We start from the raw sequence: 22165 nt of genomic DNA, 5'->3' as shown, positions 1-22165 counted from the left end.
AAGGCGATGAGGTCCCTGCTAGATGGGTTGGTTTTTGGATTCAAAGGATGGAATCCATTGCAAGTGACAAAAATAGAGCAACCCAGGATTGAGTTTTCACTTGGGTATATTTTGTTTTTTTGACAAGCAGTATAAATTTTTATACATACATTTTGAGGCGGGGGCGGGGCGGGGTCATGGTTACACTTCCCACGGAATAGAGTTTTCACCTGGGTATATATTTTTTTTGACAAGCAGTATAAATTTTTATACATACATTTTGAGGCGGGGGCAGGGGGGGCGGGGGGGTCATGGTTACACTTCCCACAGAATAGATTCAAGGAAGTCAGTGCGCAAGCAAGCACACACAGTACAGGTACAGAATGCAAAGTCATTGTGTGTGTTGTGTTCGCCTGTTTTGGGCTCATATATGTAGCTCCTCCCAGAGTCTGTCCACGTGGTTTTCAGCTGGCCACAATCAAGCTCCTGCAGGAGGGGGTTCATCTTCTAGTGGATTAACATCGCCTGTTCTCTCTCAAGTCTGTGCTTTATCCCACTCTCAGGATCGTAACAAAACACAGGTTTATCTCTCTGTCAATGGGGTTTCTCTTCATTTTATGTATTTGGAGGTGACTGTGACACGCAAATGAATACCTTAATAGGATTGCTCTCCAGTGTGAATTCTTTCATGTCTTTGAAGATGACTGTACTCTGGAAAGCCTTTCCCATGTTGCTTACATCCGTACGGTTTCTCTCCAGGGTGTGTTCTTTCATGTCTTTGGAGACTATAGTGTTCTAAACATGCTTTACTGCATTGATTACATTTTTAAGGTTTCTCTCCAGTGTGAATTTTGGCATGCCTTTGAAGATCACTGTGATGTACAAAGGCTTTACCACAGTGATGACAACTGTAGGGTTTCTCTCCGGTGTGTGTTCTTTCATGTATTTGAAGAAGAGACTTATAAGCAAAGGCTTTACCACAGTCGTTACACTCATAGGGCTTCTCTCCAGTATGTACTCTTTTATGTACTTGTAGAGTACCAAGTCGTGAAAAGGCTTTACAGCACTGATTACATCCATAGGGCTTCTCCCCAGTATGTACTCTTTTATGTACTTGTAGATGACTGAGTTGTGAAAAGGCTTTACCACACTGATTACATCCATAGGGCTTCTCCCCAGTATGTGTTCTTTTATGTATTTGAAGAAGACCATTATATGCAAAGGCCTTACCACAGTGCTTACATTCATGGGGTTTCTCTTCAGTAGGTGCTCTTTTATGTATCTGGAGATGACTGTGACAGGCAAAGGCTTCACCATGTTGAATACCTTCATAGGGTTTCTCTCCAGTGTGAATTCTTTCATGCCTTTGAAGATGACTGTCACGTGCAAAGGCTTTCCCACATTGCTTACATTCATAGGGTTTCTCTCCAGTATGTGTTCTTTTATGTGTTTGGAGATGACTGTGTTGTGCAAAGGCTTTACCACACTGGTTACATTCATATGGTTTCTCTCCAGTATGTGTCCTTTTATGTACCTGGAGACCACCGTGATATGCAAAGGCTTTACCACATTGGTTACATTCATAGGGTTTCTCTCCAGTGTGTGTTCTTTCATGTCTTTGAAGACTAGACAGTTGCGAAAATCCTTTATCGCATTGAGTACATTTGTAAGGTTTCTCTCTAGTATGAATTCTGTCATGAATTTGAAGACGACTGGGATGTGCAAAGGCTTTACCACAGTGATTACATTTGTGGGGTTTCTCTCTAGTATGTATTCTTTCATGTCTTTGGAGACGACTGTGTTGTGAAAAGGCTTTATCACATTGAGGACATTTATAGGGTTTCTCTCCACTATGTGTACTTTTATATATTTGGAGACTACTGTGATGTGCAAAGACTTCACCATATTGAATAACATCATAAGGTTTCTCTTCATTATGACTTTTTTCGTACCTGCAAAGATAATTGGCACATGTGAAAGGTTTACCACATTCATTCCACTGAGGAACATTTTTATCTGTATGAATTAATTTTACAAATGACTCTAGATGTAAAGAGGAATCAGATCTTAAGGTTTCATCACTTTGTTTACATCCATGGTGTTCACCTTTGTTATGGATTGTTTTGCATCCTTGAAGATGCCTGTGATGGTAAGAGCATTTACTACATCATTTTTCTATATGAGTTTTTACAGCTATTTAAAGAGAATTGAAGGAGCTCAGAGCTTTGCTACACTGATTGCATTCATAAATATTCCTATAGTGTGAGTGATATTACATTTGCAAAGTAAACCAGGAAAAACAGAAGGATTTCCGCATTCCTAGTACTCATAGGGATTTTCTGCAGTGTGAGTTTGTGGATGTAGTCCCAATGAAGTTGGAAAACCAATTAATTGTAAACTTGTATCCCACTAAGAAAGTCTACACAAAGTGGGGACTGCTACATATATTCTACTTATTCTGGGAACAGAGAGGTATGTTGCTTCTTCCAATATGCTTGACTCACATGGCGTGTATCAATTGTGATGTATGCTATACCCATTACAGGAAGAATAACAAATGAGAGATTTCCACATTGTGTTGACATTTGGGCTCTTTGTTCCTTATAAAAATGTGAGATAGCGATTAAGGTTCCTCCACAACAACTTTCTTGACTCTCATCAACTGGCCCTCTCACTAAACTCAGCAACATTACTACAAAGATATGAGTAACACGCTTTACTATAGACTGTTTGCTTATTAGAAGGCTTTGGAGTAGTATGAGGCTAAACAGACTGGCAGTTCTACAGCACAACTCTAATGGAGCTATGATTGAAAGAGTGTATCTGTTAAGGCATTGTTTCCTTGTCTTCTTTCTTAGAGGAACGCCTTTCAAACACAAATCAGATACTTGACATCAAGGTACACGGTTTTGTGAGAATTTAGTAATCGTCAATACACTTAAAGTAGTGGTTTTTTTTGCACTGCTGCTTTTCTTGAAAACTTCCAGGACACATTAAAATTTCCTTAGAGGCATATTTGTATCAGCTCGCACATGAAAATTACCTTCCACGTCTCCTAGGACTTTGACAATGTTCTTCAATATTATGGTCTTCCCAATTGTAGCCTAAAATATAATACCAGAAAATACATGATGTATTATTGGAAATGAGGCAAAATTTCAGCTCCTTTCTTCAGTGAACCTCAGAACCAGGCCTCATTTACTCTCCTCATTTTTCCTCGTGCTCCATTGGAACTACAGAAGAGCATCAAGAACCAAGAAGCAGTTTTCTCCCTTATTTTAAAACCTAAAGGAAAATTCAGTCTTACCTACAGCAGTGAGGTTCCTGTAGGTCTCCAGCATCACCTCTGTGTAGAGACTCTTCTGGGAAGGATCCAGCAAAGCCCACTCTTCCCGAGTGAAGTTTACACGCACATCTTCATCGTTCACGGCACTCTAAAATGTCCCACACATGTGTTCAACAGACAGCAGATAACTAACAATACTGTACATATATACTTCACCAATAATATAATCATATAATTCTGGTGCTTCCCACATTTATTCCTTGAAATTATAAAGTTCCTTGAAGTTATAAAGTAATCACCAATCATTTCAAAAGGAAACTGAATAATGAGGTTCACTGATGTCATTTGTTTTGTTTTGTTTTGTTTTGTTTTTTGAGACAGGGTTTCTCTGTGTAGCCTTGGCTGTCCTGGACTCACTTTTAGACCAGGCTGGCCTCGAACTCACAGCGATCCACGTGCCTCTGCCTCCCGAGTGCTGGGATTAAAGGCGTGCGCCACCACGCCCGGCGTCGATGTCATTTCTTCAGCCTTTGAATAGGATATAGCCTTGCAAGAGAAATGCGAATTAGCAGCCATAAAGAAAGAAAGACAAGCAGATAGACAGTACTGAGCAAACATCAGAGAAAATGTATCAACAATTACTATCTACAAAAAGTTACGGACAAGCTGCGTGCATTGGCTCATGCCTTTAATCCCAGCACTTAGGAGGCAGAGGCAGGTGTATGTCGTTCAGTCTGATGCAATCGTGGACTATGGAACCAGGTCCAGGACAGTCAGAGGTACATATTAAGACCCTGACTCTCCAGAGCAAATCGATCAATGAGGAAGAGGTTACAGGCAGTACAGATGAGACTTGATGGGCTAAGTTCAGATGTTAGGGGAGCAGGGCTCCCCCCTCTGAGGACCAAGGGAGGGAAGGGGATGAGTGAGGGAAGAGCTACACAAGTTAATTGATAGTTGATCAAATCATGGTTATATCGATTACTAGTCTACTTTTATCACAAGAATATACATTTTAGGTGCAACAGATAGATATGATTCTATAGGAAGATAAGGTAAAATATTTAGATAAGGTCTTCAAAAACCTCAGAGACACAGAATATGACATTTAAAAATGTTTTTATTGCCAGCTGTGGAAGCACACGCCTTTAATCCCCGCATTTGGGAGGCAGAAGCAGGAGGATCACTGTGCGTTCGAGGCCAGCCTGGTCTACAGAGTGAGTTTAGGACAGCCAAGGATACACAGAGAAAGCTTGTCTCAAAAAAAAAATGTTTTACTTAGCCGGGCATGGTGGCGCACGCCTTTAATCCCAGCACTCGGGAGGCAGAGGCAGGCAGATGCCTGTGAGTTCGAGGCCAGCCTGGTCTACAAAGCGAGTCCAGGACAGCCAAGGCTATACAGAGAGACCCTGTCTTGAAAAACCAAAAAAAAAAAAAAAGTTTACTTTAAAGATTCTTTGACAATGAGAATAAAACAGGTTAACTCCTAACAACATCCAGCCTGCCTCAAAGAAAATGATGACCATCAGCAAACCTCCTTATGGAGATGGCTTCAAATGTGGCAAACGAGCCACTGGGGAAAACATTCTCCTTTCTAACACAGACAGAATTCTGCCTTAAAAAAAGGTAAGCTTGGATGCAGGCAGAGTCGACAGCCAAACTCTGCCAAGACAGAGTAAGCAAGTCCTCAATAGTTCCTTTTCACAAATATGCCTGTCAGATATACTGGACTAGAAGGCTGAAGAAGACGCTCCAATGTTATAGAGAGTTTTGGGTGACTGTTTAGGAAGCAAACTGTCTCTGTCGTTTTCTCATTTGGAAAGCTACTAACCTACACTCCTGGCATACTCAGGCAATCAAGGGTTATTCCTTCTAAAGTCTCTGATGGGGTTGAAGACCAGGTAGCTTAGTTTTACAATGAAGTTTAGTTGTTTAGGGGTTAAGATGTCTAGATAGATATTTTAAGTTGAGAATGACAAGATGTGATCGAGATTGACTTACATTCATTATTTTTTTTTTTTTTTTTTTGGTTTTTCGAGAAAGGGTTTCTCTGTGTAGCCTTGTCTGTCCTGGACTTACTTTGTAGGCCAGGCTGGCATGAACTCACAGCGATCCGCCTGCCTCTGCCTCCCGAGTACTGGGATTAAAGGCGTGCGCCACCAGTTCGGCTTACATTCATTATTTTAGATGAACCAAGATAAGAAAGATGTTTTCTTCCAGGCTGTCAAATACAAATAGCCAAAACACTACGAATGTAACATTTCTATAATTCCTGATTATGTCATGGTTCTTCTTGTTATGCATAGTTTATTGTTTATATGTGTAATATAACTGCATATGTAAAAAAATAAAAAATGTTTAATTTAAAAAAGAAAAACTGCGACATTAATAAGATCTACTGAAAGGGAATGTATATTTAAACAGACACAAATGGACACATGACAACGTAGGGCAGGAGAAACGGTTCAGCAAGGAAGAGCTCCTGCTGCTCTTGAAAGTAACTGGGCTCAATTGCCAGGTCTTACGTAGGGACTCGCAACTATCCATTATTCCAAGATCAAGAGTTCTGACGCCATCTTCTGACTACTGGGAAGACCAGGCGCTCATGAGGGGCATCTTCATGCGTTACAGGCAAATACTCATATTTAAGCTGGGCGTGGTAGCACATGCCTTTAATCCCAGCACTTGGGAGGCAGAGGCAGGTGGATCGCTGTGAGTTCGAGGCCAGCCTGGTCTATAAAGTGAGTCTAGGACAGCCAAGGCTACACAGAGAGACCCTGTCTCAGAAAAAAAAAAAAAGAAACTCATATTCATTATATTCATTCAAAAAATTCAAAATAAATATAACAGGTTACACACTGGCAATCTAATCACTCAGTGGACTCAGGCAGGGTTAATGTCATGAATGCATGCCATCCTGAGAAATAGAATGTAATCTCTGATAAATTTCAAAATTCAAGATGTGAGTGAAGCTCAGGACAGCAGCAAAGGCTTGACATGTACAAAAACCTACGTTCCAGGCGCATCAGCCCGTAATATAAAAATACAAAGACAGTCATGTTGGCCCACATCTAACCACAGCACTCTGGAACCAGAGCCAGGCGATCTCGAACTTCCAGGCACTTCTTGGCTTGCACACCTACTCTGAGGACAACCAGGGCTACACAGAGGAACTTTGTCTTCAAAAACAAAAAACAAAATCAACAAAATTAAAAATATTGCTGCAATTACCCCAACATATCGAGTGAGGGACTGCGGGGTGAAGAACACTCAAGACAGCAGGTCATGCTTTCTAAGAGAATGCCGTTTAAATGAGGAGGGGCCAAGGCCTTTTATGCAGTACAGAGGCAGGTGGAAAAATACAAGACGATGTAGGTAGAAAGTCCCCAGCACAAGACCAAGGTAACCAGGGTGCAAAACAGGAACTGTGGTCAGCTCAACGAGGCACAATGTTCACAACAGGAAGCTGCCAGGACAGAATAACAATTGCATACAGGCCAGGGCGTGGCCCCAGGGGGCCCAAGCCTAACAGTTCCCAGCAAATATGAAAACATCAGGCTAGAAATAGCTTAGCACCGGATAGCAATTGCTTCTATTGTATCTTTTGTGGTTCAGGGTTAGAGTCTATAATGGTGAAGGCATAACAGCATGAGAAGGAAGCTGACTGTTCCTCAGATTCCATGCCCAATTGAAAAAAAAAAGAAATCTAGAAAGGCTCTTCCTACAAAAGCTACCCAAAGAAAGCCACAAAGAAAGACAAGTGTTCAAAGACATCATCCTCTCTGGGAGCTTTCCGAGTGAACCAACTACATTCACAATAGGCTCATGGTCATCTCATGATGAAAATGCATTTAACGTCAGTGACCCTAATAGTGTGCAACAGCCCCAACCCTGTTCAAATGTCCAAAGTCTCTCCTGACACTCAAGATAATCTGTTCGCCGCATCTTGATAAATCAGAAAACAAGTTATATCTTTCCAACATACAATGACCCAGAACAACCCTTTCCATTCTAATAGAGTGATGGGGACATAGTGAGGGAAGACTGGACCAAGGCAAGGAAACAAGCGGGGGAAACACCAAATCCTCTAGCTCTGTCTCAGACACACGGGGCTACAATTTCAAAGGGCTTATGGCCCTATCCCTGCAACTTCTCAGACATCTCTCAGTTTGGTTATTTCTACTCCCTACATGCATCTCTCCATGGCAGGTGTCTCCTAGTTTAGGTATCTCAATATCTTGTGGTCTCACAGTGCAACTGTGGCTTCACCCTCAAGCTTCGGTGCAATGAACACTCAGTCTCCTCACTGGGGCTCTGACTCTGCCCAACACAGATGGCTGGAGCAGTGCTGAGCTGAAACCACAGAGGAAGAATCCATGACCGCCAATATTGCATCTTTCCATTTTCCAGAACACAATGTAGGTGATCCTGTCAAGTTTGGCTTCTAAATAGGGAAGGACCACGCCGCACTTGAAGCACGGTCCCAGCAGGTTTTACATGAAGTTCCTTCCTGGCACTAGCAATCACATTGCACACTCCTTCCATGAAGTCAAAGCTTTGCAGGAGGGAGTGTTAGCCTTAGGGCCCCCTCTTAGGGCCTCTAATCCAAAGCCAGGGCCTTCTTCTTCTTTTTTTTTTTCCAGAGCCTTCTTCTTAATGGTGATAATCTTCCTGGTGATTCTTCTCTCTTTGCAGCACTTGACTGCCATTTGAAATTGCATAGTGCTGTTTGCTGTTTTGCTTTGCAACCCAGACTTTGCATTTATTTCTGCCCTGCTTGTTGCTTAGTTTCACTGTAGTCCTGAATGACTCACTAGGAATCACCACCCAAAGACTCAGTTTCCATGTAACAAATCAGCTCACTAGTTTTTAATTCTGCGTAACACAATTTTTCAGGGCTTGAGGAAAATAAGAAGGATAGAGGCCAAAATGTCACACAAATGACTTGTATTTGTCATTTCCCATAGAGGTTATTTTCCACTGAAATCCTATTGCCTCGATTTCCTCTGTTTGCATTGCTCTCAACGCTCCTAACCTCCAGGGTCTTTAAGAAGAGCCAATTAAGCTGTTTTCAGGTTTGTAAATATTTTGCCATCCAAAGTCCTGATATTTTCCATACTACTCCAAACAAAACATTCCCTGGTTCTGTCCAGAAGCAAAATCACCTTTTGCATCCTATTGGTTGTTACAGTAACTTACTTCTCTGCTGCCATGATTAAATCCTCTAACCAAATGTATCTTAGGTAATTAATGGGTTTTTTGGTTGGCTGTGTCATCACAGTCCATCATGTTGGGAGCTTAGGCCTGAAACTCAAGATAGAAAATGAAGGCATAAAAGCATGGACAAAGATTGTGTCCAGTCTCGCTTGCTTGGTCACTGTCTCACACTTGGCTGGTCCTCTTTTCCAGTCCAGGTTCACTGGCTTCAAGATAGGAGAAGAGCCTTCCCACATCAACCATCATCATCTCCCTCACAGACACAGCAACCAGCCAACTGAAGCGCCCTCAGATGACTGTAGACTCTGAAACAACCCAATTATGATACAGACAATAATATATGAAGACATTTTTTAAACCCCAAACCAATGTGTTAAACATATCAACCACTTAAGTAGAAAAAACTCAAACTTTGATGATTGCAACAACTGGAAAACACGCACTAGCCAAGAAACGAGGGGAGGCAAGCCATTAGGATAGGGAGGGAAACTTAAACTGTTTCTCCACAGAAAGTCCTCAAGGCAACAGAAACTCAAGGAACTCATAACATAATATAGTATATTTTCAGACGACAAAAATAGGGGGTCTATCATTTTTGAGATAAACAAAAAGATAAATATATTATATTTAATAAAATTACACAACATTGATGGTACCACTGATAAAAGGAAATACAAAGATGTCCTTTAAACAAGAACTATAGAATTGTAGTCAAAATCAAAATCAAATAAATTACTTACCAGCACTTACTCTGTGCACTCTGGTTCTCTCATTTGCCAATAATAGAAAAGGGATTGGGGGTGGAGTGCTATTTACTTTAGAGAGACTCACTTAAAGCAAACAAATGTTTTAACATTGGAGAAGATAATTCTGACTACTAAAATTACCTTATTCTGTTACAATAAAGAAAAGGGGCCGGGCGTGGTGGCGCACACCTGTAATCCCAGCACTCGGGAGGCAGAGACGGACGGATCGCTCTGAGTTCGAGGCCAGCCTGGTCTACCAAGTGACTCCAGGACAGCCAAGGCTAACACAGAGAGACCTTGTCTCGGAAAAAAACAAAAAAACAAAAAAACAAAAGAAAAGGGTAACTGTTAGGATCACTTAGAAACCATTTTTTCCTATGATTGTTGATTGGCTATAAGTTCAAATGTTTGAAACAACCAATCGTGTGTGGCCGCGCCAAAACTTCCCACTCCCCCCGACCCTTGCCCATATAAACCCCTAACCCATGGGCTTCTGGGTTGACCCCTCTGTCTCCTGCGTGAGACACGTGTCGACCCGGAGCTCCGCCAATAAACTGCCTCATGTGTTTACAGCAAGACGGTCGTTTATGTGTCTTTGGGTGCACGCCATCCCGAGGCTTGAGTGAGGGTCTCCCTTCGGGGGTCTTTCAAAAAGAGACCTTCCATCTGGACACCGGTTCCCACTCTGCCCCGGGAAAGAACCACCACACCAGCTCCCGCCGCTCGGCCTCTTTCTCCTCCCCGCTGTGGGCAGTGACGCTGCACTCACCATGTCGCAGCTTCTGGGCTTCCCAGAGCTCAGATCACAGAACCCAGCAGAAGAGCTCAGTCCACATCACACTGAAGCGTGCTTAGTTATAGAGCTCAGCCTGCCTCACCGCACCCGGAAGAACACGCCTCCTCCGACCGGCGAGTCCGCCTAGAGGCCCTGATTGGCCAGAGAGTTTTGAGCGACATGAACTCCTCCCTTAGGATTAGAGCGCAGAGGCTCCAGGTCCGACCTTTTCCGGTTATGTACAGATTTGCATTTCAGTAGCCCTCGTGACTGTCCTCCTAGAGTTTACCAGTCTCTTTCCCCGCACATCCTGAGGGAGGACAGGCCACTCCCGCTCCGGCCACTCACCCGCTTGCTCCTCCCCTTTGCGTGCAGTGACCCTGTGATCACAGCCTCAGGATTTCTGAGCTTCTCTGAGCTCCCCTCACAACACTCACTAGGAATTTCCCCCTCTACCTCCTGCCTAGCTTGCTTGCAAAGCCCATTACTAACTTGCAGTGGAGTTATTAACCTGTCCCACACGTTGGAAGGGTGCCCAGAATAGTAACAATTAAAGAAAGATTTTAGGAAACAAAAGGGTTTTGTTTTGTTGTGTAGTGTTTTGTTTTGTTTTTGTGGCTTCCTGCTGGCTTCAGGTAAACCGCAGCCATTTTCACCAGGTAGGTATGAGACAAGCCTTGGAGAAAACAGTTAATATCTTCCTCAGTCGGAAGGTGGAAAAAACAAAGCAAAAACGAAAAATGGCTGTGTTAGTAAAGTAAATGATGCTTTGAACAATTTGTTCAAATTTGAAAACTTGTTTCTGGTTTTACCTTTCTTTGGGGTTGCTTATGGAACCATTTGCAGCTGGAGTCTTTCTGGAGGTAGTGCTTTACCAGAGAGGACTTTGTGTACCTAGAGCCTCTCCATTTCCTGTTTTATGTGTCCATTTTCTTAGGGTTGGCAGGTTTCCTTCTCTTGCTGCCCCTCTTTACAGTAGAAAAAGGTTTTTTTGTTTGTTTGTTTGCTTGCTTTTCTGAATCAGCTTGCTGGCCAGACTTCTTATTTTTAATATTTTTAGGTGATGGGCTGGAGTGGATGTAAACATGTTTCTGTTTTGATTCCAAGTGTGAGGTGTGAATTGGCTTTTTTCGGTTTGGGCTTTGCTTCCTTTTTTTCTTTTCTTTTTTTTTTTTTTTTGAGACAGGGTTTCCTCTGTGTAGCCTTTGCCGTCCTGGACTCACTTTGTGGACCAGGCTGGCCTCGAACTCACAGCGATCCGCCTGCCTCTGCCTCCCCAGTGCTGGGATTAAAGGCATGCACCACCACGTGTGGCTGGCTTTGCTTCTTATTGTTTGGCTCCTAGAGAGAACCGCTCCAGAGAAAGCTTTGAGGTTCAGGCCGCTGCTGCTCCAGGTTCCAGCTGCTGCCCTGGGTTCCGGCTGTGGCAGTTGCAGTCACCTCTGCTGAATTGCTGGTTTGCTGTTTAATGGGTCTGCTGGAATCCTAAGGAGGGTTGAATTGATCCAAGGCACTGAGTCTAAAAAGGTCTACTTCTCCTGTTCCCATTAACCTCTGTTCTCTCCCATCTAGGGTAGGTGGGTTGGAAGGGAGGTGTAAGCATTAAAGAACCCCAAATAAAGTAGGTTTGAAAAAGTTCAAAGCCCGCAGTGGACATTGAAGTTAGGTGCTTGTACATATCAAGTATTTGCTTTTGTCCTGACCATCACTACATCTCAGCTTTCCAACTTTGGCAGAGGGCATCATTTCTTCTACCAGAATAGCCTGTGTTCATGACATTCAGCTTGTCTGATTCTCCTGCTGTATTGGACTACAGGTGTTTAAGCTTCACACCATCATTATGTATCCTTTTAATTTTGTAAAAAAAAATTAACAATTTTGCCCAAGTGTGGGATGGGGGAGAGACTTGTGAAAGAATGGGTGATGTTTATCCACTTAGAAGTCGAACCACTTAGTGGGGAAGGAGGGCCTTGGTTTTTGCCAGCTGAAAAACAGCATAGTATATATATGAGCTCCAAACAGGATACAGAGGTTTTTTGGGTCTTGGTACTGTTTGCCTGTTCATTGTTCCCCTTCAAGATGCGCCAAGAGAGGACCACTCCAAAGAATGCTTCAAGGCTCCAGGCTCTGGCTCCTGTTGCAGGTTCCAGCAGCAACTTTGGTGGAATTGCGGGTCTGCTGAAATCTTGCACACTACTCCAGGGAAATTGCTCCCAGGAACTGAATTCAATAATGTCTACTTCTCCTGCTCCCCTAAATCTCTGTTCTCTCCCATCTAGGGTAGGTGGGCTGGCAGGGAGTATAAGCATTTAAAGAACCCCAAATAAAGTAGGAATGGAAAAGTTGCAGCCTACAATATTGTTAAAATATATTGACAAAACAGTATACATTGGGAGTACATCTTCTATCCATGGATTTGCACTCAGGAGGTTGACTCATGAGACTCAAGACTAATTACTGACTAATTACTGATATCCAAGCCAAGCTTGATTGTCCAAGCCCACCTCTCTGTTTTAATGACAATGTCATGCTGTTTTTATTATTATCGCTCTGTAGAACAGTTTGAAATCAGGGTTAGTGATACTTCAGAAGTTCTCTTATTGTACAGGATTTATTTGTGGCTAATTTTGCATCCAGTCACTTGGTTGAAAGGGTTTATCCGATGTAGGGGTTCTTTGGTAGAATTTTGGGGTCCCTTATGTATACGAACATATCATCTACAAACATCAATACTAGGACTTCTTCCTTTCCAATCTGTATCCTCTTGATATCTCTTTGTTGTGTTGTTGCTCTATCTAGAACTTCAATTACTATCTTGTACCAAATAAGAGAGGGGGGCAACCTTGTCTTGTCCCTGCTTTTAGTGGAATGTCTTTAAGTTTCTCTCCATTTATTTTGATGTTGGATGGTGACTTGCTGTATATTGACTTTATTGTGTTTAGGTATGTACCTTGTATCCCTGATCTCTATAAGACTTGTATCATGAAGGAGTGTTGGATTTATCAAAGGCTTTTCAGCATCTAATGAGCTGATCATGGGTGGGCTTTTTTTTCTTTCAGTTTGTTTATGTGGTGGGTTACATGGATGGATCTTCCTTTGTTGAACCATCCTTGCATCCCTGCAATGAAGCCTACTTGATCATGGTGGGTAATGGTTTTTGTGTTTGTGGATTCAGTTTTTGAATATTTTGTTGAGTATCTTTGCTTCAGTTCATAAGGAAAATTGGCTTGAAATACTCTTTCTTTGTTGAGTCATTGTGTGTTTAGGTATCAGAGTGACTGTGGCCTTAGAAAATGAGTTTCACAATGTTCCACCTGTTTCTATTTTGTGGAATAGTTTGAGGAGTATTGGTATTAGCTCTTCTTTGAGAGTCTGGTAGAATTCTGAATTAAAACTCTCTGGACATGGGCTTCTTTTTGGTTGGGAGTGTTTTAATGACTGCTTCTATTCCCTTAGGGGTTACAGGTCTATTTAAATAGTTTACATGATACTATGAATGATATTCTGCTATGCTACAGACTGAAGCCTAGCATAACTGTCAAAGAACACCACAAGAAGACTTACAGAGGAAACTAACCTGGGCCCATAGGGGCTCACAGAAACTGAACCATCAACCAAAAGCATGCATAAGCTGGACCTAGATCCCCTCCATATATGTAGCTTATGTGCAGCTTGGTTATCCTGTGGATCCTGTAACAGTTGGAATCAGGGGAGAGGTGGCTGTCTCTGACTCTGTTACCTGCCTTTGGATTCCTTTCTCCTAGCTGGGCTGCCTTGCCTCGCCTCACTGCAAGAGGATGTTCTTAGTTCTGCTGTGACTTGAGGTGAATGGGTTAGTACCACTTGGGGGGCCTCACCTTCTAGAAGAAGAGGAAGAGGAAGAAGAAGAAGGAGAAGAAGAAGAAGAAGAAGAAGAAGAAGAAGAAGAAGAAGAAGAAGAAGAAGAAGAGGATGGGACTGGCAGATGAGTGAGAAAGCTGGCATCAGACTGAAAAGTGATTAAATAAATATATTAAAAATGGAATGATCTCAAAAATGTTTACTTGACTTGATTTAACTTTGGTAAGTGGTATCTACCAAGGAAATCATCCATTACCTTTAGATTTTATAATTTTGTGGAGTACAGGCTTCTGAAGTAAGACCTAATGATACTTTGGATTTCTTCAGTGTCTATTATATATCCCCTTTTTCATTTCTGATTTTGTTTATTTGGATACTGTCTCTCTGCCTTTTAGCTAGTTTAGCAAAGGGTTTCTCTACCTTGTTATTTTTTTCAAAGAACGAGCTCTTGGTATTATTGATTCTTTGATTTGTTTTGTTTCTAATTTACTGATTTCAGCCTAGAGTTTGACTACTTCCTATTGTTTCCTTCTCCTGGCAGTGTTTGTTTCTTTTTGTTCTAGATATTTCTGGTGTGCTTTTAAATTGCTAATCTGAGGTGTCTATAATTTCTTTATGAAGGCACTTGGTGCTATGAACTTGCCTCTTAGAACCGTGTTCAAGCTGGGCATGGTGGCACACGCCTTTAATCCCAGCACTCAGGAGGCAGGGGCAGGCAGATCTCTAGGCCAGCCTGATCTACAAAATGAGTCCAGGACAGCCAAGGCTAACACAGAGAGACCCTCTCTCTCAAAAAAAAAACAAAAAACAAAAACAACAAACAAACAAACAAACAAAAACCAAAAAAAAAACAAAAAAAAAAGAAAAGAAAAAGAACCATGTTTATTGTGTTCCATAAATTTGGGTATGCTGTGCCTTCATTTTCATTTGAATTCTAGAAAATCTTTAATTTCTTTCTCTATTTCTTCCCTGACCCAGGGGTCACCAAGTAAAAAGCTGCTCAGTTTCTATGAGTTTGTGGGCTGGCTTCCTGTTGTTGCTGAAGTACAGATTTAATTCGTCTGATAAGACACAAGGAGTTATTTCAATTTTCTGGGTAGATATTTGGTAGGTCCATTTGATTCATAACCTTTGTTAGTTTCCTTATTTCTGTTTAGTTACTCAATGATATGTTCATTGGTTGAGTGTGGTGTTGAGGTCTCCTACTATTAATGTGTGTGGTCAGGTGTGTGATTTAACCTTTAGTAATGTTTCTTTTATGAATGTGGGTGCCATTGCATTTGGTGCATAGATGGTCAGAGTTAAGATGTCATCCTTGTAGATTTTTTCTTTGATGAATATGAAGTCTCCTTCCCTAACTCTTTTGATTTTGGTTGAAATTCTATTTTATTAGATCTTAGAGTGGCTACTCCAGCTTGCTTCTTGGTCCATTTGCTTGTAGGAGAGCTGGACCTTGGTGGTGCCAAATTGTCTGAGGTCTTGTTGATTGTGTTCTTAAGCTGGCCTTTAGGCATCTGGTTATCCCTGGTGTTGGCTGCATGTTCCTGGTGCAGAACTCCTCGGGGATGCAGTCAAGAGCCTTGGAGCAGACATCTGAGGACAGGATGTAGTGCACCTCTGCTGGCTGTGCCTTGGGTGGAGGTGCAGGTGAGGGCAGACAGGGTAGAATGAAAATTTTAATGACCTGTAAACATTGGAGAATAAGAAGAAATAAGAGAGTAGAACAATAATGATATGTTTAGACAAAATCAAATTTCAAAGACGAAATCAATAATTGACTTTAAAAAGAGATAAATATATTTGAAAATAAAGATAGATATAGTGACTCTGAACAGAGCAGACCACTGCATGGCAAAGGAAATAGCATTAATAGCATGCTGTTTGTTCTTGACCCTACATGCAGTGTTAGCTGTTGGCACCTGTAACCCGACACACACAGTTACAGGTAATGGCCTGTGTCTCAACCCTCACAGCTGACTTTAACAGTGAAAGTGGATCGTACATATCTGCCAAGGACAGTCCCCTAATTGGAAATCCAATATTGATTCGATCAGCTAACATCCTCAAATTGTCCACCTATATAAATCTGGTCTGTCTTCATTTACCTGACATGAATTGACACAAGCTGGGAAATTACAAAATCACTTATCCTACCATAATCAGGTCCCTTTTCATAATGGTGACTCCAGCAGCTGTTTGCCTGTCTTATTTCTCCCTGTGACGTACACAATAAGCTAGTGCTTCTAGGGCTGGAGAGGTGGCTCAGTGGTTAAGAGCGCTGCCTGCTCTTCCAGAGGTCCTGAGTTCAATTCCCAGCAACCACATGGTGCTCACAACCATCTAGAATGTAACCAGATGCCCTCTTCTGCAGATAAAGCACTCATATGCAATAAATAAAATAAATAAATCTTCAAAAAAAAAAAAGCTAGTGCTTCTATTCTGGTGTGGAGGCCGAAGCCGTGCTCCACATGCAAATCCTTTTTCCTGTTACTGCAGCTGATTGTTGGACCATATGACTCAACGAGTAATTTTAAAGCTGAGTGGTGGTACAGCCCTATACGAATGTAGTTAGTTTAATCAAGGTCACAGTAACATCACTGAGCTCGGTAGAAACAGATTGGGATCAAGGCCTACTGATTCAACATAGGAAAGCTTGTTTCAGAAACATTTGTTTTTCTAAAATGCCGGAGATGAAGCTGTTCTAGAATGAATCTCTCTTTCCGGGGAAAATCACTCCCACATACCTAAGAGGTTAATAAAGAAAAATCTCAAAAAAAAAAAAATAGCCCGGAGTGGTGGCGCATGGGAGGCAGAGGCAGGCGGAGCGCTGTGAGTTCGAGGCCAGCCTGGTCTACAAAGTGAGTCCAGGATGGCTAATGCTACACAGAGAAACCCTGTCTCGAAAAACCAAAAAAAAAAAGAAAGAAAGAAAAATCTCCTTAATGATAGCATCTATTCAGCTCTGGCTAACAATCAGAGGATTCGGGCTAAAACAGACTTTGCATTCCACATACCCTCAAGTTTATTTTAGGTTGAGCTCCCAGGTTATACGTTGAATAACTTAAATAGGGACGGAAGACTGCAAGTCCAGCCCCTAAGGCAGATGGATATTTATAGAGCAAATCTAATTTCTAGAGTATATACTATGGTCTAGAAGACAAATGGAAAACATTCATTAATGCCACAATTCTCACATACAAAGGTCAGAAGACGCAAGCCAATAAAGCATTAAGGAAAAGTCACCCATCAGCGCTGTGGCTCCAATTCTTTGATGAGGAGCTAGAAAATGGCTGGTTTTGCCTCTGAGAAGACTGGCTCACAGGAAGGTTACAGCTGCTCCCATGCAGGACCATAAGAGGCTCATTTTTTTTCAAAAGGAGATTTATTTATTTGTTTGTTTGTTTATTACATATACAGTGCTCCTCTTGCATGTACACCTGCTCACCAGAAGAGGGCGGCAGATCTCATTAGAGATGGCTGTGAGCCACCATGTGGTTGTTGGGAATTGAACTCAGGCCCTCTGGAAGAGCAGACCGTGCTCTTAACCACTAAAGCCATCTCTCCAGCCCCAAGAGGTTCATTTTAAATAGCCCTGGCGGCTGTCTGTCTCTGGGCTATGGCATCACTAAAGAGGATTCCATTTTTTCCCTTTGATTTTTTAATTTTTTATTAATTTATTCTTGTTACATCTCAAAGGTTAGCCCATCCCTTGTATCCTCCCATTCTTGCCTCCCTCCCATTTTCCCCTTATTCCCCTCCCCTATGACTGTTCCTGAGGGGGATTTCCTCCCCTCTGTATATGCTCATAGGGTATCAAGTCTCTTCGTGGTAACCTGCTAGAGGATTCCATTTTTTTAAGCTTCATTTTTCTTTGATGTATCTGGGCAATTTGCAAGCATGTGTCTGTATACAGTACCTTCACAGGCCAGGAGGGACTATCATTTCCCTTGTGACTGAAGCTCCTAAAAGGGATTAGCTAGCAGGTGCTCTCTGAAATGGAACCTGTGTCTTCTGTAACACCACCCAGGGCTCTTAACTGCTATGCTATCCTTCCAGCTACCTTTTGATTTAATATTTATTTGCACACATTTTAATTAAAAACATATTACATCACTTGCCCCTTTCCTTCTCTTTTCTCGATTTCTTCCCCAAATTCTTTACTTTCAATCTCTTCTTTTTTGTATTTGTAAGATGTATAAAACTTGCTGATTTGATATCTATTGGTTGTGCGTCTAGTTCTGGGGGTGAACGCTTTGCATTAGATGTAATTAGGGAGCTCATCCTTGCCTGAGGCTAATTATCCCTCTTTCATGACCAGCAAGAGTCTGACCCTGAAGTGACCTAGGCTGCCTTGGACAGGAAGCATTAGAAAACATGTGTGGTAAGTACCTCAGCTATCACTTACTGGTGTCATGGCCCTGGAGTCCTGGAGCTGCAGAGAAGATGATGCCCACTGGCCTGAACCAATCACAGCCCCCCTTGCTTCTGTGGGACTCCTACCACACCACTGGCCACTCTCACCCTGGGTGACTCTGAAATCCTGAAATTGCTGCCTCTACTCTCTAAGCACTGTGCCTACAGGCCTGCGCTACCACGCCTGGCTTAGGGGGCCTCAGCTTCGTTTAGTGACTGATTACAATGCTGGGATGAGTAAGATGCGCGTTTAAACTTAACTATATTGGAGATCCACTTATCTCTGTGAGCCTGGGTTTCACCATCTGTAGAATACAGACAGAACTCGGCCCTTGACCTTTGATGAGTTAGAACAGACTCAATGATTAAAAAACCAATATTGCTCATCTTTGGAAGACATGGAGTGTAAGGCAAGAGGGCTCCATTTAATGGGAGCCTTCTTCTGTTACTGGAATTAGGAGCACAGCCTGTGTCCTGGCTGCTCTAAGAAGCCAGGCTCGGCCACTCATCCTTACTAAGGAACTAACGAAAAAAACTGAGTTATGCAGCTGTGTCATGCCTGCCTAGAGTGCAGGATACTCTGCAAGGCGTCAGCGGCTCAGACTATAAACCCATTCAGACCAGTCAGTCTTCATGCCTGCAAGTTCCTTTTCTCTCCTTACAGTAGGCAGAACCTCAAGCAGGGGTACGCCTAACATGATGTGTCCTTGAGGGCTCTCTTGGTGCCTATTGACCACATGTGAAGTAAACTCAGTCTTCTGGATGTGGCCAAGTGGGCAACCACTTTTGAAATATGTGTATTGTCAGTTTTTCTCCTGATCATTCTTAATTTTTTTTTAATTTATTTTTATTTTTCATTTTTTGGTTTTTTGGGACAAGGTTACTCTGGGTAGCCTTGGCTGTCATAGACTCACTTAGTAGACCAGGCCTGCCTCGAACTCACAGAGATCTGCCTGCCTCTGCCTCCCTAGAGCTGGGATTCAAGGTGTGAGCCACCACATGCAGCTCTCCTGATCTTTTTTTTTTTTTTTTTTTTTTTTTGGTACTTTTTCCTAATATTGTGGGCTGGAAAACTTCTTTCAGCACCAAGTCTAAGTTAGTTTCTGATACTATCAGGGCTGAAGTAAAGATGAACTAGCTTTGAGTCCCAGCACCCAAAGGACAGCTCACAACACTCTAACTCTGACCATAGGGGATCAGCCACTGTCTTCTGGCTTCCACTGATAACTGACATGCACTTGGTGTACAGTGGCAAAGCTTATGCACCTAAGTTAAATAATTTTTAACTTAAAAATAGCATGCATATGTGTGAAGAAAACCTTTTTTACAATATGGAATCACACATGTGAGTTTCTGTCCTCCATTTGCATATCTGGTGACCTAGGAGGCCAGAAAAATGCATCAGATGTCCTGTACCTAGAAATATAAGTAGTTCTGAGCCACCTGATGTGGGTAGGAGGAACCAAACTTGGGTACCCACGAGGAGTACTGACTCCTCTTCCCACAGGTGTCCTTGTGATGCAGAGGATGAAGATGCTCCCTTACTCCTCTGTCTCCTATCATTTTAAGGCGATGAGGTCCCTGCTAGATGGGTTGGTTTTTGGATTCAAAGGATGGAATCCATTGCAAGTGACAAAAATAGAGCAACCAAAAATTGAGTTTTCACCTGGGTATATTTTTTTTTTTGACAAGCAGTATAAATTTTTATACATACATTTTGAGGCGGGGGCGGGGGGTGCGGGGGGGTCATGGTTACACTTCCCACGGAATACACTGAAGGACGTCAGTGCGCAAGCAAGCACACACAGTACAGGTACAGAATGCAAAGTCATTGTATTGTGTTGTGTTCGCCTGATTTGGGCTCAGATATGTAGCTCCTCCCAGAGTCTGTCCATGTGGTTTTCAGCTGGCCACAATCAAGCTCCTGCAGGAGGGGGTTCATCTTCTAGTGAATTAACATCGCCTGTTCTCTCTCAAGTCTGTCCTTTATCCCACTCTCAGGATCGTAACAAAACACAGGTTTATCTCTCTGTCAATGGGGTTTCTCTTCATTTTATGTATTTGGAGGTGACTGTGACACGCAAATGAATACCTTAATAGGGTTGCTCCCCAGTGTGAATTCTTTCATTCCTTTGAAGATGACTGTACTCTGGAAAGCCTTTCCCACATTGCTTACATCCGTAGGGTTTCTCTCCAGGGTGTGTTCTTTCATGTCTTTGGAGACTATAGTGTTCTAAACATGCTTTACTGCATTGATTACATTTTTAAGGTTTCTCTCCAGTGTGAATTTTGTCATGCCTTTGAAGATCACTGTGATGTACAAAGGCTTTACCACAGTGATGACAACTGTAGGGTTTCTCTCCGGTGTGTGTTCTTTCATGTATTTGAAGAAGAGACTTATAAGCAAAGGCTTTACCACAGTCGTTACACTCATAGGGCGTCTCTCCAGTATGTACTCTTTTATGTACTTGTAGAGTACCAAGTTGTGAAAAGGCTTTACAGCACTGATTACATCCATAGGGCTTCTCCCCAGTATGTGTTCTTTTATGTACTTGTAGATGACTGAGTTGTGAAAAGGCTTTACCACACTGATTACATCCATAGGGCTTCTCCCCAGTATGTGTTCTTTCATGTATTTGAAGAAGACCATTATATGCAAAGGCTTTACCACAGTGCTTACATTCATGGGGTTTCTCTTCAGTAGGTGCTCTTTTATGTATCTAGAGATGACTGTGACAGGCAAAGGCTTCACCATGTTGAATACCTTCATAGGGTTTCTCTCCAGTGTGAATTCTTTCATGCCGTTGAAGATGACTGTCACGTGCAAAGGCTTTCCCACATTGCTTACATTCATAGGGTTTCTCTCCAGTATGTGTTCTTTTATGTCTTTGGAGATGACTGTGTTGTGCAAAGGCTTTACCACACTGGTTACATTCATATGGTTTCTCTCCAGTATGTGTCCTTTTATGTACCTGGAGACCACCGTGATGTGCAAAGGCTTTACCACACTGGTTACATTCATATGGTTTCTCTCCAGTATGTATCCTTTTATGTACCTGGAGACCACCGTGTTGTGCAAAGGCTTTACTACATTGGTTACATTCATAGGGTTTCTCTCCAGTGTGTGTTCTTTCATGTCTTTGAAGACTAGACAATTCCGAAAATCCTTTATCGCATTGAGTACATTTGTAAGGTTTCTCTCTAGTATGAATTCTGTCATGAATTTGAAGACGACTGGGATGTGCAAAGGCTTTACCACAGTGATTACATTTGTGGGGTTTCTCTCTAGTATGTATTCTTTCATGTCTTTGGAGACGACTGTGTTGTGAAAAGGCTTTATCACATTGAGGACATTTATAGGGTTTCTCTCCACTATGTGTTCTTTTATATATTTGGAGACTACTGTGATGTGCAAAGGCTTCACCATATTGAATAACTTCATAAGGTTTCTCTTCATTATGACTTTTTTCGTACCTGCAAAGATAATTGGCACATGTGAAAGGTTTACCACATTCATTCCACTGAGGAACATTTTTATCTGTATGAATTAATTTTACAAATGACTCTAGATGTAAAGAGGAATCAGATCTTAAGGTTTCATCACTTTGTTTACATCCATGGTGTTCTCCTTTGTTATGGATTGTTTTGCATCCTTGAAGATGCCTGTGATGGTAAGAGCATTTACTACATCATTTTTCTATATGAGTTTTTACAGCTATTTAAAGGGAACTGAAGGAGCTCAGAGCTTTACTACACTGATTGCATTCATAAATATTCCTATAGTGTGAGTGATAACACATTTGCAAAGTAAACAAGGAAAAATAGAAGAATTTCCGCATTCCTAGTACTCATAGGGATTTTCTGCAGTGTGAGTTTGTGGATGTAGTCCCAATGAAGTTGGAAAACCAA

General features: G+C 42.0%; 1 protein-coding gene across 1 annotated transcript; it reads right to left on the bottom strand.

Annotated features, from left to right (window-relative positions):
• Positions 1–1045: 1045 nt before the first annotated feature.
• Positions 1046–10101, bottom strand: LOC311587163 (uncharacterized protein; the record flags this gene model as incomplete). The annotated part of the gene is made up of 4 exons (XM_084763661.1): positions 9998–10101; positions 3287–3413; positions 3023–3083; positions 1046–1931 (listed from the first exon to the last, which is right to left on the bottom strand). Coding segments are annotated over exons 1-4 (1077 nt in total), but the record flags the coding sequence as incomplete, so codon positions are not given.
• Positions 10102–22165: the final 12064 nt, after the last annotated feature.

The sequence above is a fragment of the Acomys minous genome, assembly GCF_964271855.1.
Source record: "Acomys minous genome assembly, chromosome: 16".
In the NCBI taxonomy this organism is placed as follows: domain Eukaryota; kingdom Metazoa; phylum Chordata; class Mammalia; order Rodentia; family Muridae; genus Acomys; species Acomys minous.
The sequence above is the reverse complement of the archived record's forward strand: the minus strand, read 5'-3'. Positions and strand labels throughout refer to the sequence as shown.